A 15572-nucleotide genomic window follows, 5' to 3' on the forward strand; every position below is an offset into this window, starting at 1 on the left:
TTAGTATGTGAAAGAGATATCACTCCCCAGCTTATTACTGCACTCTTCACAGTAGCCAAGATGTGCCCATTGTGGATAAATGAATAAAGAAAATGGGGCATATATATACAATGAAGTTTTTTCAGCCCAAAAAAGATGAAATTTTATCATTTAGAGTAACATGGATGAGCCTAGGGACATTATGTTACATGAAAAAAGTCAGGCACAAAAAAAGACAAATACCACATATTTTCACTTAATGTGGAAACTGAAAAGGTTGATGTCACAGAAGTAGAGAGTAGAACTGGGAAGAAGAAGGGGTGGAGAAAGGCGAGTTAATGGGCACAGGGTCCAGCTGGATGGGAGGAATACTTCTAATGCTCTCTAGCATAGTGGGGTTCTCATGTTGATGGTAATTAATTGAATATTTCAAAATAGTAAAGAGGATTGTTGTAGGGCATGATGTAATGTGGGGCATGTTGCATCAGAAAAGAGGAAACTTAACTTGCTGGCTGCTACCCGCTTCCCGGTCCTGGGGCCACAGGTGACTAAGAGAGCACCTGGCGATTAGCCAGAAGGCATGGCCGTGGGTTGTGATGAAGAATGGGACCACCTCTAGGGTAGGCTCAGAACCCTTCTGCCCTCAGGGACAGCTCCTGTCTCCCGTTACTGCCTGTAGGACGGGTGAAGATGTAAATTCTCCCCACCCTGCTGACCTTTACCCTGATTGGCTCCTGTACATCATGTTAGCTGTGTGTGTTTTCTCGTTAAACGAGATCCTGCTTTGACTGTTCTCCCTGGCGCTTCTGATTGTCCTCCTGCAAGGGAGGGCTGGGTGCAGACGGCCAGCCGACCTGTACCTTTCTTGGCCTGTCCTGGCTGGGGCGGGCTCTCCCAGTCTCTCCCACAGGTCAGGAGGGAACAGGGAGGCTAAACCCCCGACATCTGGCGCCCCACGCGGGGGTGAGAGTATCGAGCCAAGCCAGGTAAGGGTAACCCTGGAAAGATGGGGCAGTCTCACACTAGGCATAAGGACCCAGCTCTTATGCTCAAAAGCCGAGGTTCAGAGATCTTGGATGCGCAGGCCAAAAAGGTCTGGGAAACCTTGACACTCTGGGGTCCTGGCTGATGGCTGAGGGGGAGGAGGAGGGAGAGGTTTGCGAGAGGGAGCTAGGCCAGCCGGCAGGAGCCCCAGGTGTTTCTTCTTGTGGCCCGCTGCAGGCCCCACCAGCGCCCGGGCGTCTGAGTCCCCATCCCACTCCGCCCTCAGGCATTGGGCCACCTGGGACCCCACAGAACAGTTGGTGAGGAAGAGGGAAATTAACCTGGGAGAGGACCCCCCTCTGAGGGACTATCTGCCCTCAGCACCTGTTTCTCTCCTGGCCCCTCAAGAGGAACATCTAGGGGCGACAAAGACCCTTTTAAGACACCTACTCCTCCTTCCACCAATCCTTGGCCTGGTCCCCTAAATTCCACACTAACTGCCCCTGTCCCGGAACACATGGTAGACAGTCGGGATGGGGAACGGCCTCCACCATATTGTCATCCCTCTCCCCGTGGAAATTCTCCGCCCTCTTACAAAAAAAAAAAAAAGACTCAAAAAGAGGCCATCTCCAAGGATGGGCCTAATTCGCCCTGGGCTGAAACTGTCCTCCTGGGCTGAAACTGTCCTCCGGCGTCTGGAAAGGTCAAACTCCGTCTAAGACGCCCTGCCCCCAGTGTAAAAAGGGATTTCATTTGGCAAAAGGATTATAAGTCCAAATTTGATATTGAGGGGAAGCCTTTAAACTAGTAATGGGGTGCCCTCCAGCCCGGTCACCCAAAGGAGGTGCCCCGCCTAGACACTGGCCTAGGGCCCACTGGCCAGGCAAGAGGCCCAGCCAGGCCCGCCCGGGGGTGGGGCCAAGCGGAGTCCCTGGCCGCCACTGCTGCCAGCCCAAGCCTGGACCTACCCACCCAACCTGGAGGCACAATCTCACAGGCTCTTGCTCCCTGGGCAGCCCGGTGGCAGCTGGAATCTGGGACACTCCCCAGGGCCTTCTGAAGTTGCCAGGGGACATTGATAGGGAGAGAGAATGGCCTTCCAGCGCTGCCTGAGGAAAACAGCTTCCTTCAAATTGGCAAAATAATGAAATGAAAAATTTGAACATTTTAGCTTTGGATGGGAGCATAAAAATTTGCCAGCAAGGAGCCAGTGGGGACTCAGAGGGCTACCAAGGATCTTGCCACCTTCCTCGAGAGGGTGGAAAAGAGCCTCCAAAGGAAATTCCCCCCAGGGCCCCTTCAGGATTGGCCCTGATTTATATATATATATATATAAAAGAGGGGGAAACAACCCACCATCCTCATGCCTCCTGAGCTTTATAAATGCAGGGTTAGCAATATCTCAAATCCATAACAGCTGATATCCAGAACTCCAGTTTAGCTATCCTTACTTCTGCCACAATGGTTCTCCCACACCTGGAGGCTAATGGATAGATATGTTAATGAGCACCATTGAGGCCTATTTCAAATGTGAAAAACCTTGAGGCTTACTTACAAACCCATATGCAAGTTACAGGAAGAAGGATGGGATATCAAAAGAAGAGTCAAACCCAGGTGGTAGCCAGGATGCTTTTTTCAATATCTATTTTTAGTAGATTTTGCCTTATGCTCTTCCCAAAACCACACATATACTCCAAAGCTGGCACACCAAAATGTTTTTTCTTTCTTTTTTTTTTTTGAGAGAGGAAGAGAGAGAATTTTAATATTTTATTTTTTAGTTATCGGCAGACACAACATCTTTGTTTGTATGTGGTGCTGAGGACCGAACCCGGGCCGAACCCGGGCCGCACGCATGCCAGGCAAGCGCGCTACCGCTTGAGCCACATCCCCAGCCCCCCAAAATGGTTTTTCTTCTATCATGCCCTACAGATTGTGAATGTCCCTAACATGACATAATGATGAATGTTTGAGGTAATAGATAGATCAATTACCCTGATCTGATTAATTCACATTATATACATACACCAAAATATCACACTGTGTCCCATAAATATGAAAGTATGTATTGTTATGTTCGTTAAAATTTTAAAATACACACATTGAAAGCTTTTTTTTTTTTTTTAAAGAATTCATGTCGAGAAAAAAACAATTCAATTTTGGACAGAGTATCGTGACACAGTTACAGAGACCCAAGAATAGGTTTGGCATAGGTAACTGGATAGATTATTCTAGAGTTCAGGGGAAAGGGTTAGAACTGCATATGAATAAGGAAGTCATGATTTTAGGATGGAGCTTAGGTTCTAATATCCTCAGGAGTGTGACTGGAACTATAAGAAAGACTAATCCTTGGTCAACTAATATTTAGAAATCGAGAAGAAGGGCAGCAGAAGAGACTAGGAACAGCCAGTGAAATCATATGAGCACTAAGGAATGGCATCCCTAAGGACAAAGGAGTAGAGCCTCACTGGTGAAGGTCTACCTGAGATGCAGGTAAGAGGTGGGGTGAAGAAAGGATAGAAAGTAAGCACTGAATTGGTGACATCATGATGGCCAGTGGCCTTGGCAAGGAGTCCAGTGCCTGACGCAGTGACTGAAACCAGATGGGAGGGAAGAAGGTGGAGACAGACTCTCTCACCCCTTTGGAAGAGTTTTGATGTAAAAGGAAGCAGAAAACTGGCAGCAATAACTAGCAGTAAGGGCAGTTTATTTTAAGGTGGGTGATGTTAGAGCAATTGGATGCTGATGGGAATGATCCAGGAAGTGTTCTGGAGTGAAGGGGGTGGGATCCAATGCACAAGTAGAGGGTGGGCACAGACAGGCTCAATATGAGAGCCTGACTCTATTGTCCAAATGAAATAAGGAACAGTGTCATCAGGTGAGCTTGGGTGGAAGGGGTTGGAGGTTTGAAGACAGAAAGATGTGAAACAGTTGTCTGGGGAAAAAGGAGAGGGAATGGACTAGAGGAATATGGTACCATTGCCAAGCAGCAGTGAGGGCCACGTGAAGTTGATGGACATGAGACCAAGCAGCATGGTGTGTGTTGGCTGCAGGTGGGGAAGAGGTAGAGAACTGAGTGGACATTTGCCAGATGAGTACCATAGAGTGTGATTACGTTGGTCATGTCCCCAGTGTCTAGAAGAGAGGCGAACATGTTAGATAAGGTCCCTGCACTTATGGAGCTTAGATTCTAGTGATGAGAAATAGAAAAAGAAAGGGGAATACAAATAAGGTAGTACACTGCTAAGAAGATTGCAAACAGGGTCACAATAGTGAGAATGGGGCTGGGAGCAGCTCTGGATAGAGTGGGTGGAAGAGGAGATCAGTAAAAAGATGACATTTGAATTATAGTCTGAATGATGAGAAGCCAGCTTTGTGAAATCAGAGGAAGAAGGTTTAGGGCAGAGAGATCACACATGCAAAGACATTGAGACAAGATTTGCAAGGGATAATAAATATATTTTAAGAATTGGTGACTGAGTTGGGTGCAATGGAGCACTTCTGTAATCCCAGGTACTAAGGAGGCTGAGATAGGAGGATGGCAAGTTCAAGGTAAGCTGGGCAATTTAGTGGGAACCTCTCAAGATAAAAGGTCTGTAAAGTAAAAGGTCTGCAAAGTAAAAAGGTATGCAGCTCAACTACCTAGCATATGTGGGGCCTGGGTTCACTCTCTAGTGCTGAGAGAAAAAAGATAGTGACGATGCACTTGAAGGGGTTTGGTCATCGTTGACCACAGGGCTGAGGGAGAGCGAGAGGCCGAGGTGGGCTCCCACAGGCTTCTGCCCTGGGATATGGATGTTTATGCCACCACTGAGGACTTCTAAGAGAGAGAAGCTGGTGTGAGGGAGGGAAGACCATAAAGTCACCTTCAGGATGTATTCGATTGTTCCTGGAGCGGTGTCTGGCCTGAGGAAGCACTCAAAACATACTGTTAGATGTCCCAGTGAGGGGTCTGTGGAGGAATTGAAAAATCTAGGACCTGATTGATATAACCTGAGGTCAAGAGAGGACATTTAACACGTAGGCAAACGAAGGCACAGAAAGTTTAGAAAACCTGTTCAATATTTTCTAGCGAGTCAGTATTAACTGTCTGAATGAAATCTAGCTCAATCCCTTTTTCATTCATTGCTCTGGTCATACAATAATGATGCTTACATTAATTGTTTCATCTCTCCACATAGAGAGAGAAATGTCCTCGGTCAACAGCAACACAATAACAATAAGTGACCAAATCATGTTTTGGTAGATCTTAGCATCTTCAACCCCAACCCAAACAAGCGTGACTGTAGCACAGGTTTGTGAAGAGGCTGCGTTTGCTGTCCACTGTGTTGCACTGTGTTTACTGTGTTACAGTAGGATACTAGCTGGCAGCATCTGGTGAGTCAGATATGGAGCTTGAGTAAAAGATGTGGCCATAGGGAAAACGTGTACAGAACTCTTCTTGCGTACATGAACTTGGACCTTTGGGCTAAGGTTAGAATTAGGTCAGTGCCCTCCACTGAGTTGAAAGAAATTTGGGTTTTCTTTCTCCCAAGAAAGGAAAGACCACATTTGACTTTGATGTAATTATATATCTTAGGCATCAAATTTATATAATAATTTTAAAACTCAGAGAGCCCAAGAGCCTGAGATGATATACTAAGAAGAATGTACATTTAAGTAAAACTAGAAGTACTTTACAGCACCCTGGCACAGTGACCTCTGAGAATCGATGCTCCTTTCCTATACTGAAGGGCACACACTGAAATATTCTCAAATAAATCTTTGAGGACATAGGTCAGAGACGTAGATAGCTCTGCACTGAAACTTGCCTGTGTGTCTTATTTGACAGAACAGTTCTTGTTTTCCTTTTTTGTTTGTCTGCAGTACTGGGATTGGACCCAAGGTCTTGGGCACGTTAGGCAAGCACTCTTCCTAATAAGCCACATCCCCACCCCTTTTAATTTAATTTTATTTTATTTTAAGTTGCCAGTGCTGGCCTCAGACTCACAATCCTCTTGCATTACCCTCCTGAATAGCTATGATAACGAGCATGTACCTTCATACCCAGCTTTTATTTTCCTCTCTAATTGAATACGTTTTCAAATTAGTCACAATGATTTCACTTTTTGTTCTCTGTCCAGCAGGAAAGGTTTTATGTGATCCACTTAGCCAGCCCCTGAAGCTTTTGTTTACTAGTGCTGAACTTTTCTGACAAATTTCTACATAAGCAGCAAGTTATCAATAGTAAAATTACATGAAGCCAAAATATTCTCATGATTCAGCCTATACTGAAACCCTAAGAACTCTCTCTGACTTCCTCTTCCTCTGGGTTGGTAAGAACCCAAAGCCGTCTTATATCCTAACTTCACAAAGCCTGGGTCTTAGGTTTGAAAATGAACATACTTGTTGCACATGTATCTGTGTTGCTGAGGTACAGTTGCAACGTTAAGCCAAAATGCTCAAAAATGGCATGTAAAACAATCTTCAACATCAGAGGGCCTGAACAACCTGAGTGCATCTGAAAGGCCCCTGGTGCATGGTGATTCATAGTGAGGACAGTGGGAGCTGTCCTTTAGCACTGTGATGAACACTAAATGAGACCACCTTTATATATATATAAACAAATTCGAATTTTCAGGATATTGTGAAGGACCAAAACACATTAGATGGAAATAAACTTGCCCGCATCTCACCAGTAAAGACTCCAGAGGTCAAGAGTTATCCTTTATGGTCGAGGTACCATGGTAATCTCCTTAGCTTGGAAGTCCACAGGCATGGCCCACAGCTGTGGTCTCTGAAGGTAAACAGACAGAGTGTCATGGGTAGCCGACTCTGGTAGGTTGTATTCCTATTCCCAACTATCCACTGTCTCCCCTGTGGGATTATTGTGCATCCAGCCCTTAGACATGTGGCTTTCTGTTTCTCTGAATGGGCAGAGCCCATGTCCTTTGTTTTGGAATGTGAATGGATGTGGTGTCTGAGTTGAAGCTTTAAATGTGCCTGATCGGATGGTTCCTAACCCCGCCATGAAAACTCTACAAACCAAATAAGTTCCATGGTGGTTAAAATCTTTCCTAAACTTTCATGTAAGTATTAATTCATATCATTTTCAAAAAGTGTCTATATGTGCATAGATGTGTGTGTGTGTCTCAATGTCCTCACCTGTAGAGGTGGAACTTCAGTTGGGCCTGAGTCTCCATCACACCTCTTCATGTGTCCTGTATCTCCTATCTCATTTCCAGCTTGCGTCTCCACCTTAGGTCTTCTGCTGGGTGTGCATTTGGCTATGAGAATAAGGTCAAGGTAACTGTTGGTTAATAATGACATTCTGCCCATGTGTTTGGCCCTCATCACCTAGAGCACTTATTATCTAGGAAAGTCTCTGCCATTAATATTTTCTTTTTTTAACTTATTTTTTAAATTTGTTCTTTTTAGTTATATATGACAGTAGAATATATTTTGGCATGTTATCCATACATGGAGTATAACTTCCCATTCTTGTGGTTGTTCATGATGTGGAGTTATACTGGTCATATATGTGTATAGGAACATAGGAAAGTGATGTCCAATTCATTTTACTGTTTTTCCTATTCTCATCCCTTCCCTTCCCTTCATTCCCCTTTGTCTAATCTAAAGTATTTCTGTTCTTTTCTCTCCCTGCCTTATTGTGTGCTAGCATCTGCATATCAGAACATTCAGCCTTTGGTTTTGGGGGATTGGCTTATTCCACTTAGTATGATAGTCTCCAGTTCCATCCATTTACCAGCAAATGCTATCGTCTCATTCTTCCTATGGCTCAGGAATATTTCATTGTGTGTATATACCACAGTTGCCACAGTTGCTTTATCCATTCATCTGTTGAAGGGTACCTACTTTGTTCCATAGCTTAGCTATTCTCAATTTGAGCTGCTATGAACATTGATGTGGCTATGTCACTGTAGTATGCTGATTTTAAGTTCTTTGCATTTAACCCAAGGCATGGGATTACTGGGTCAAATGGTGATTCCATTCCAAGTTTTCTGAGGAATCTCCATACTGCATTCCAGAGTGGTTGTACCCATTTGCAGTCCCACCAGCAATGTGTGAGTGAACCTTTTTCCCCCCAGTCTCACCAACATTTACTGTTACTTGTATTCTTGATAATTACTATTCTCAAGTGAGATGGACTCTCAGCGTAGTTTTAATTTGCATTTCTGTAATTGTTAGAGATGTTGAAGAACATTTTTGCATGTTTTTGACTGTTATTAATATTTTCAGAATAGTGCAGACCTTGCTTTGTCTGGCCTAGCTGGCCTATGTGTTAACCACCTAGTCTCAGGAGGCTGAGATGACTTTCCCAGCCTCCTGTCTCCTGGTATGTTATTCACTCCCATGGTCTTGAGACTGGTGTACTTTTAACTTGTAATTTTTTAGTACAACTGTTAACCCCATAAGACTGAGAGCTAGCTGGGTTGTCTTATTTCCCCTAAGGTGTCTATCCCTTAGTCCTAAAGGGTCCTTTTTCCATGGATGGAGGTCCCTGACTATTTCAAACCTATCAACTTCAATTCCTGGCTTCCAGAAGTCTGGTTATCAACATTCCAAACAAACAAACAAAAAAAAAAAAAAAAGGAGAAGGAGTAGAAGACTAGATCAAGATGTTTTCTTTAAAAAGTTTAGGTCAAAGTTGCTCACATTTTCTCTTCTTCTGTTCCTTGGTGATAATTTAATAATGAATTTATGCATAGCTTCAAAAAGAACCAGGAAAATACAGTTCCTCATTAGGAAATCCCATTCCAAAGGGATATATTATATAGTAAGAGGAGGAGATAACATTTTAATGGGTATCCAGTAGTGTCTGCTACTTGTCTAGCCACTAAAATTCCATGTTAATTCTTCTCATTGATATGCTCATTCCCACCCCAAGGAAGACAACCCCAGTCCCATCTGGCTACTGCACCCCACTTAAATTGTATGTCTGGGTGACATGCAGTTGTCTCTCTCAGATTCAGATATAGCTCCTTGGGGTCCAGTGATTCATTAACTGGAAGAACACCTGCCTGCCTTCTCCAGTGCCCAGTAATAGAAATTGATGGTTGCATATGAGATGTCCTACTCTTAAACATCCCTGGGCCCTTCTACTACCATACGTCTTGGGAGGGATGGAATGAGAAACTAATTCTTCTGAAACCTCAAAGGAGATACATTTAAGTAACTGGAAAAGAGAGAGAGCGCGAGAGCGAGTGAGCGAGAGAGAGAGCATTGCTTTCTCTTTCTAGGAGAAAGTAGCATTAGACGGAAGGTACTTAGTGACAAAAAGCATTCTGTTTGGTGGTAATCTGTGAGGACAGACACTAGTAAATAAGGTTTTTTAAAAAAATTATTTATTTATTTTTTTAGTTGTAGCAAAACACAAGATCTTTATTTTATTTATTTTTATGTGGTGCTGAGGATCGAACCAGGCACCTTGCACATGCTAGGCAAGCACTCTACCACTGAGCCACAATCCCAGCCCCAAATAAAGGTTTTAATAAAGTGTGGCAGGAGTAAAGTGAGAAGAGAATCCAGAGCAAAATTTAATAGCAGCTCTTTAAAATAAGAATTACGTGATGGGGTCAACTTGATGTGTCCACTGAAAGATAAGGAATATTTTGATGAGTAACTGTTTTGACAGAACCATATCAAAAAGTACAAACATTCTGCCGGATGCTGTGGTGCTCACCTATAATCCCAGTGGCTCAGGTTGTTGAGGCAGGAGGATCACGGGTTCAAAGCCAGCTTCAGCAACTTAGTGAGGCCCTAAGAAACTTAGTGAGACCCTGTCTCAAGATAAAAAATAACAGCATGTGGCTCAGTGGTTAAGTACCCATGGGTTCAATCCCTGGTAACTTCTCCCCTCACATATATGTATGTATATACATATGTACACACACACACACACACACACACACACAGGACTCCACCTTTGATCCTCACTTCTTTCCTTCTCCCACGAGGTGATGTGGAGACCATCTGTTCACCATTGTGTGCTAACTGTATTCTAATATAATTCAGACCATATATTGGACAGGCATCTTCCTGATGGAGTAAAATGATTGTCTAAGTCAAAGATTCTATTTTTAACCAGATTTTAAAGAGTTGAAATGAAGCCAGCTAGAGTTCAGCTAAAAGCATTTTAAAACATGCTTGGGGATTTTAAAGTAAATTTCTACCAGCAGGGTAGAGCCAGGATACAGGCCATGAGGTGGGGAGGAGGCAGAGAAGAGGGTAGGATCACCTATTTGGATGGATGCCCAGGAATGTAGTTGTTCCGCATTTAGGCATTCACATCATGCTTGCTTGGGAGTTGTTTACACTTTGGCTTCAGTAGTAGGAGTGTATCCCTATAAGGGAAAAGCAGGAAGTTAAAAGTGGAGGCAGCCGGTGGGGGAGCTCAGGAGATGAGAAGACCTCTCTCCAGAGGGAGTCAAAGGGCACCGCCCACAACCGCAGCTGAAAAACACACAAGTTGTACAGGATTTCTTTTCCTGTCCAAAGCAGGTCCAACCCACATTTTCTTCCAGTGAAGAGAGGGAGAATTGGTGCCAATGAGCGGGTGGGGTGTGGGCTGAAAGGCGGTGGGGCCAGGTGTGCCTGCCCCTGGGCTGGGCTGGTACTTGCCGAGTTTATGTTTCTGTCATTACAGCAGAAAGCCAGAGTAACTTTCCGATCTCAGCTGAAGGGTCAGCCAGGTGCTTCAGGAGAGAGTGAGATGACACCACAGCGCTCCTCAGCTCTGGGCCTTGCAGGAGCTTCCTTCTAAAGAGGGCAACCCAAAGTCACCTCTTGTTACAGCATTTATTTGAGTGTGAAGGCAGCTGTCTTTCTTAAGAACTGTTGATACACGTGTGCTTTCTGTCTCCTGTTCTTTTTTCAGGACAAGTGGCATTGCCCTAGCCAGGTGAAGATCTCTGAAGACCATGACCAAGAAAAGAGCCTCCGGGCTCTCTTCTATCAAGTGCTGTCTGGATGAGGACTTGGAACCTGTTTGCTTTGAAAGGACTGATGACATTGGTGGGCTCTGGAGGTATCAGGTCAGTCTTGTGTCCCTGAGTACTAGAATCCCTCCTTGCAGCTGGGTGCATGCAGTATGCTACCTCATGTCAGGTAATATGCGAGCTTGATAGTGACTAAACTGTTGGCTTCTTAACAGCCCCACCCCACCTTTTATGAGGCTTTCTCTTTCCCTCTGTGGGCTGCAAAAGCATCACACATGTGACTCTTTTCCCTATTCTACTGTTTATAAAATCCACAGAGGACATTTTCTTATATTAGTTTTGCTGTTTTTCAGAAGAGGGGAGAATGAGTAAGAAGCCACACACCTTAGAAAGTACATGGGGGTTAGAAAATGTGGAGTGGTGGCTTCCGATGTGTCCTAAAGATAAATGAGCTAGAATCACCTGCCAACAACTCCTTCCAGGAACACCCTCCACCTTCAGTCATCAACCTCATTTTTCCTTTTAAGAAAATCCAGCTATTTCTCTGACAGTTCTAGTCCTTGAATAAAATATTAACTCTGATAGAATTGTCTGCTTTAAACTTCTTGCATTGAGAAGTTCACAGTCCTTTGTCTTTCAGGAGAGAGCAGAGGGCAGAGAGCACCTGCACCTTGGTTTCCATGTCCTTGCATATACGCAGCTGTGGAGTCACATTGTTTGAATATGCATCCAATCCTGCAACTTGTTAGTGACCACTTAAAATATCATATACTTAAATGACAAAGAACTATTAAGTGCCAAAAATATCAGTCATCTTCACTGATCTCTAATTTGATTTGCTTTTAAACTCATTTTCTGAACCAGTGAATGGAATTGAGGTGCCATGGATATATTTCCCATCATAAAAACCAACACAGTGTTGGCCAACTGCTTAAAAGTAGATTGGGCTGAGGCTGTAGCTCAGTGGTACAACACTTTCCTAGCATGTGTGAGGCACTGGGTCAATCCTTAGCACCACATAAAAACAAAGGCATTCTGTCCATCTACAACTACAAAAAAATAAAATTTAAAAAGTGGCCTTATGACATTACTTTGTAGAACAAAAGTATTATATCTTGGCTTCATTTTGGGAACTAATTCTATCTGACAATACTCTTATTCATATCTACAATGGATCCCCTTAGCAAATCCCTATACCTTTATCAGAATCAGTCAGATGTGGGCTGAAAAACCTGTTAATTCGCTTTTTAGTTAACAGAAAATTCTACTGTTGGAATCCAGTCACACCCTAGTGTGCAGGTTAAAAGCACTGCTTTAGATTCAAAGACTGTCCTATACAAGAAGTATGGCCTTGGGCAAATCATTACACCTCTCTGTGCCCACTGTTTTTTAATCTTTACAAAGGGATAATAGTAATACCCACCTTAAACATTTATCTTGGGGAATAAGTGGATGAATAATTACATCAATCACTTACAAAAGTGCTGGTTCTGCATAGTGCTACATGTCAGTTATTCTTCAGGCCTAGAGTGGGACCCCCACATTGTAGCTGGATTTGGCAATTACCAAAAAGGAATGAAATCAGGTAAGGCAGAGATGATGTTGGGAGGGTAGCCATTATCCTTCCTGATTAACATGTTTCTGGTTTTTATCTCTAAAGTGATTTAAAATTATTACCTGCTGAAAATACAGCATGGGGACTTTTTTCATTATTCTGGGCAAAATTTCAATACCTTATGAACTGCTTCCTTGGGGGGAAAACTGTTTCATCATAACACTCTGACTTCTCTTAACACAGACATGCCTATAGGGCTCACCATTATATTCTAGACCAAGAAGGATGCCTGGTGTATATTAGCTTCCCAATATATGTATGTTTAATATGTGGATTCCTGAGAAGGAAACTGTCATCAGCGGCTACTAAAAATGTTTACTGTGCTGGTGACCCTCCTTCTCACATTTTCCACAGTTAATTAGCTGTGGAGACTAAGGTATTATAAACATCCTTTAATGTTGGACTGAAGTATCTTACTTGCTGCTGGTGGTCACGTTGAGAATTTTTTCTGAGACATGCTTCTCTATCACTCCCTTGCTTGTTATTTGGAGTCTAGCTATCTCTCCACCCCCCAAAACTTTTCTATAATTTGTTAGAGGTTTCGTATGTAGAATTGGTCTAAGCACTTTGGAATTCCACCTGCACTGCGGGATGTTCAGTAAGAACACTGGGAATTCAGGGCTTCCGTTTTCCCTTTTCTTTGACAGGTTCCTGGATTCAGTATATTTTTATTTTCTTCTCAGATAGTACCATTTGTACTTCCTACCGTGATTCCTTTCTGTTTTCTATCTGCCAAACAAGTGTTTTCTCAGATACCACCATTTGTATTTTCCTCTCATGTTCCACCTACCAAACTGGTGTAACCTTCTCCTGGTGCAGCTGAATACTGTCTCATAGTAATCATAGAAGTTCTCAAGACATTAATTTCAGTCAACTCTTGATCTCTTCATTAACATTAAATAAGACTGATGGTGGAAAGTAGGTGCTAATGTGATATATACCCATTTATTTGATGTTACCTTATGAATGCAATAGCTTCAAAAAGTAATAAATTTCTTACAAAATACTGAGGATTTAACTCCATACTATATAATAATCATTGCTATTTTTTGGTCAAACTGGATTTTTAAGAATTATTAAAGCATGCTAAACTATGCTTTTCAAACTTCAGTGTACACATGAATTACTGGAGATTCTGATTAATTAATTTAGGGTATACCAAGATTCCACATTTCTAACAAGCCCTAAGTGATATTTATGCTGCTGATAAGATAACTGCATCACATAATAAAGTTATAAAGTATAGACAATAGATACACCACGGAATGTAAAATGTTGCTGTTTAATCAGTGTTGATTTAAAATAGAACATTAATTAATAAACATCCTTAAATGAAATGTTTTTTAAAAAATATAAATTTCATAGTTCTTCCTTTCTCAAAAGAAGAAGACGACGACGACAATAAGTGGATTAAAAAATACTTAAGAGGGAGGAGTGTCCAGCTGTACACTGAAGAACTAATCCCTGGGGGAACATTAACAGGAAAGGATGTCAGCCACTTGTGAGATTCTGGGTGTTGATCTGGAGCTCTCTGCTAGGTATTTCTAATACACACTGATGTGAAGGCAAAGGCCTTACAGCCTCTACCGCACCTTTCCCAGGTCTTAAATGAGGATGATGTTGTGTCCTTACAATAAGACCAGTGGTCATCTATGACACACACGTTTCTGGGCTGAGACTGTCCCTAGAGGGTGCGGAGATGCAGAGACCTGACTTCCTCCCGCTGCCCTCGGGCACTTTGCGGTTTAGCTGAGGGTGATTGCAGAAAGGACTTGCAGTTGATGGAGTAAGTAGCTGTGAGCTCTCCAGGGCCAGCACACTGCCTCTGACTGGCAGTTCTCAGACTTGTCGTCACGTTAGACAGGCAGCACTCAGAAGAATTCCTAGGAGGAGAGCCCAGGCTCTAGCGTTTCTTGAACAGTTCTCCATCTGATTTCAGTGTGCAGACACCAGAACTGGGAAGTACCGTTCAAACAGCGCTCCTGTGCGTGGGGTTTGTGGAGCACCACAGGGAAACAGAAGACCACGCTGTCGTCATTCCTCCCACCCAGTGGGAGTCGTTTTCCCCCTTGTTGTACCTTCTACCCCTCCAGCCCATTCAGCTCCAACTCACTCCCTCATGTCCTCTCCTTCCTCTTTTTTTAAAAAATGCTTTAATATGTTTTATTTTTAGATAAGTTTTAAGTTCATACAAAATTGAGCTTCTGCCTTTTTAGGTGCACAGCTTGCCTCATTATCGTCATCCCCCTGTAGTGTGCTACATTTGCTACGATCAATGACAGATTATCCATCATTCACAGCTCTTGGTTTACAGGAAGGTTCACTATTGGTTTTGCATATTCTATGGGTTTGCATAAATGTATAATAACATATATCCATATTATAGTCTTATACTGCATAGCTGGTTTTGTTGTTGTTTTGCTTTTGGAGGTGCTGGGGATTGAACCCAGCGCTTCGGGCATGCTAGGCAAACATTCTACCACCGAGCTACATCCCCAGCCCTTTATTTATTTTTTTTAAATTGGCAAACTGGGACTATAACTCAGAGGTAGTGCTTTCCTAGCATGTTCAAGGCCCTGAGTTTGATTCCCAGTGCCACAAAAGAAACAGAAAAAAAATTATTGACCATTATAATTATCCATAACAGTGAGATCCAGTGTGATGTATCTGCACCTGCACATAGCATGATTTGGTCAGTTTCATTCCCCGGTACCTCCTCTTGCCTTCCCCTCTTCTACCACACTGGTCTACTCCCTTCCCTCCCCTTTTCACTCCCGCTTCCACACAGGAGAGAAAACATGACTCTCTGAGTCTGACTTTCTTCACTTAGCCTGATTTTCTCTAGTTCCATCCATTTTCCTACAAATGACATAATTTCATCTTTCTTATGACTGAATAAAACTCCATTGTGTACGTCTGCCACATTTTCTCTGTCTGTTCACCTGTGGATGGATACCTAAGCTGATTCCATAATTTGGTTATTGTGAATTGTGCTGCAATAAATGGGTATGCATCTATCACTGTAGTATTCTGACTTTAATTTTTCTGGATAAATACTA

General features: G+C 43.0%; 1 protein-coding gene across 1 annotated transcript in view; it reads left to right on the top strand.

The window, feature by feature from the left end:
• The first annotated feature begins 838 nt into the window (after positions 1–838).
• Positions 839–15572, top strand: part of Fmo5 (flavin containing dimethylaniline monoxygenase 5) — a 36928-nt gene continuing 22194 nt past the window's right edge. Inside the window, exons 1-3 of the mRNA XM_058573058.1 lie at positions 839–965; positions 3329–3453; positions 10838–10994. Of these exons, the coding sequence (XP_058429041.1) occupies positions 10881–10994 (114 nt within the window). The 5' untranslated portion in view covers positions 839–965; positions 3329–3453; positions 10838–10880. The remainder of the gene's footprint in view (positions 966–3328; positions 3454–10837; positions 10995–15572) is intronic.

The sequence above is a fragment of the Marmota monax genome, unplaced genomic scaffold (assembly GCF_021218885.2).
Source record: "Marmota monax isolate L192 unplaced genomic scaffold, Marmota_monax_Labrador192_F-V1.1 WCK01_AAM20220418_F8-fsc00320, whole genome shotgun sequence".
In the NCBI taxonomy this organism is placed as follows: domain Eukaryota; kingdom Metazoa; phylum Chordata; class Mammalia; order Rodentia; family Sciuridae; genus Marmota; species Marmota monax.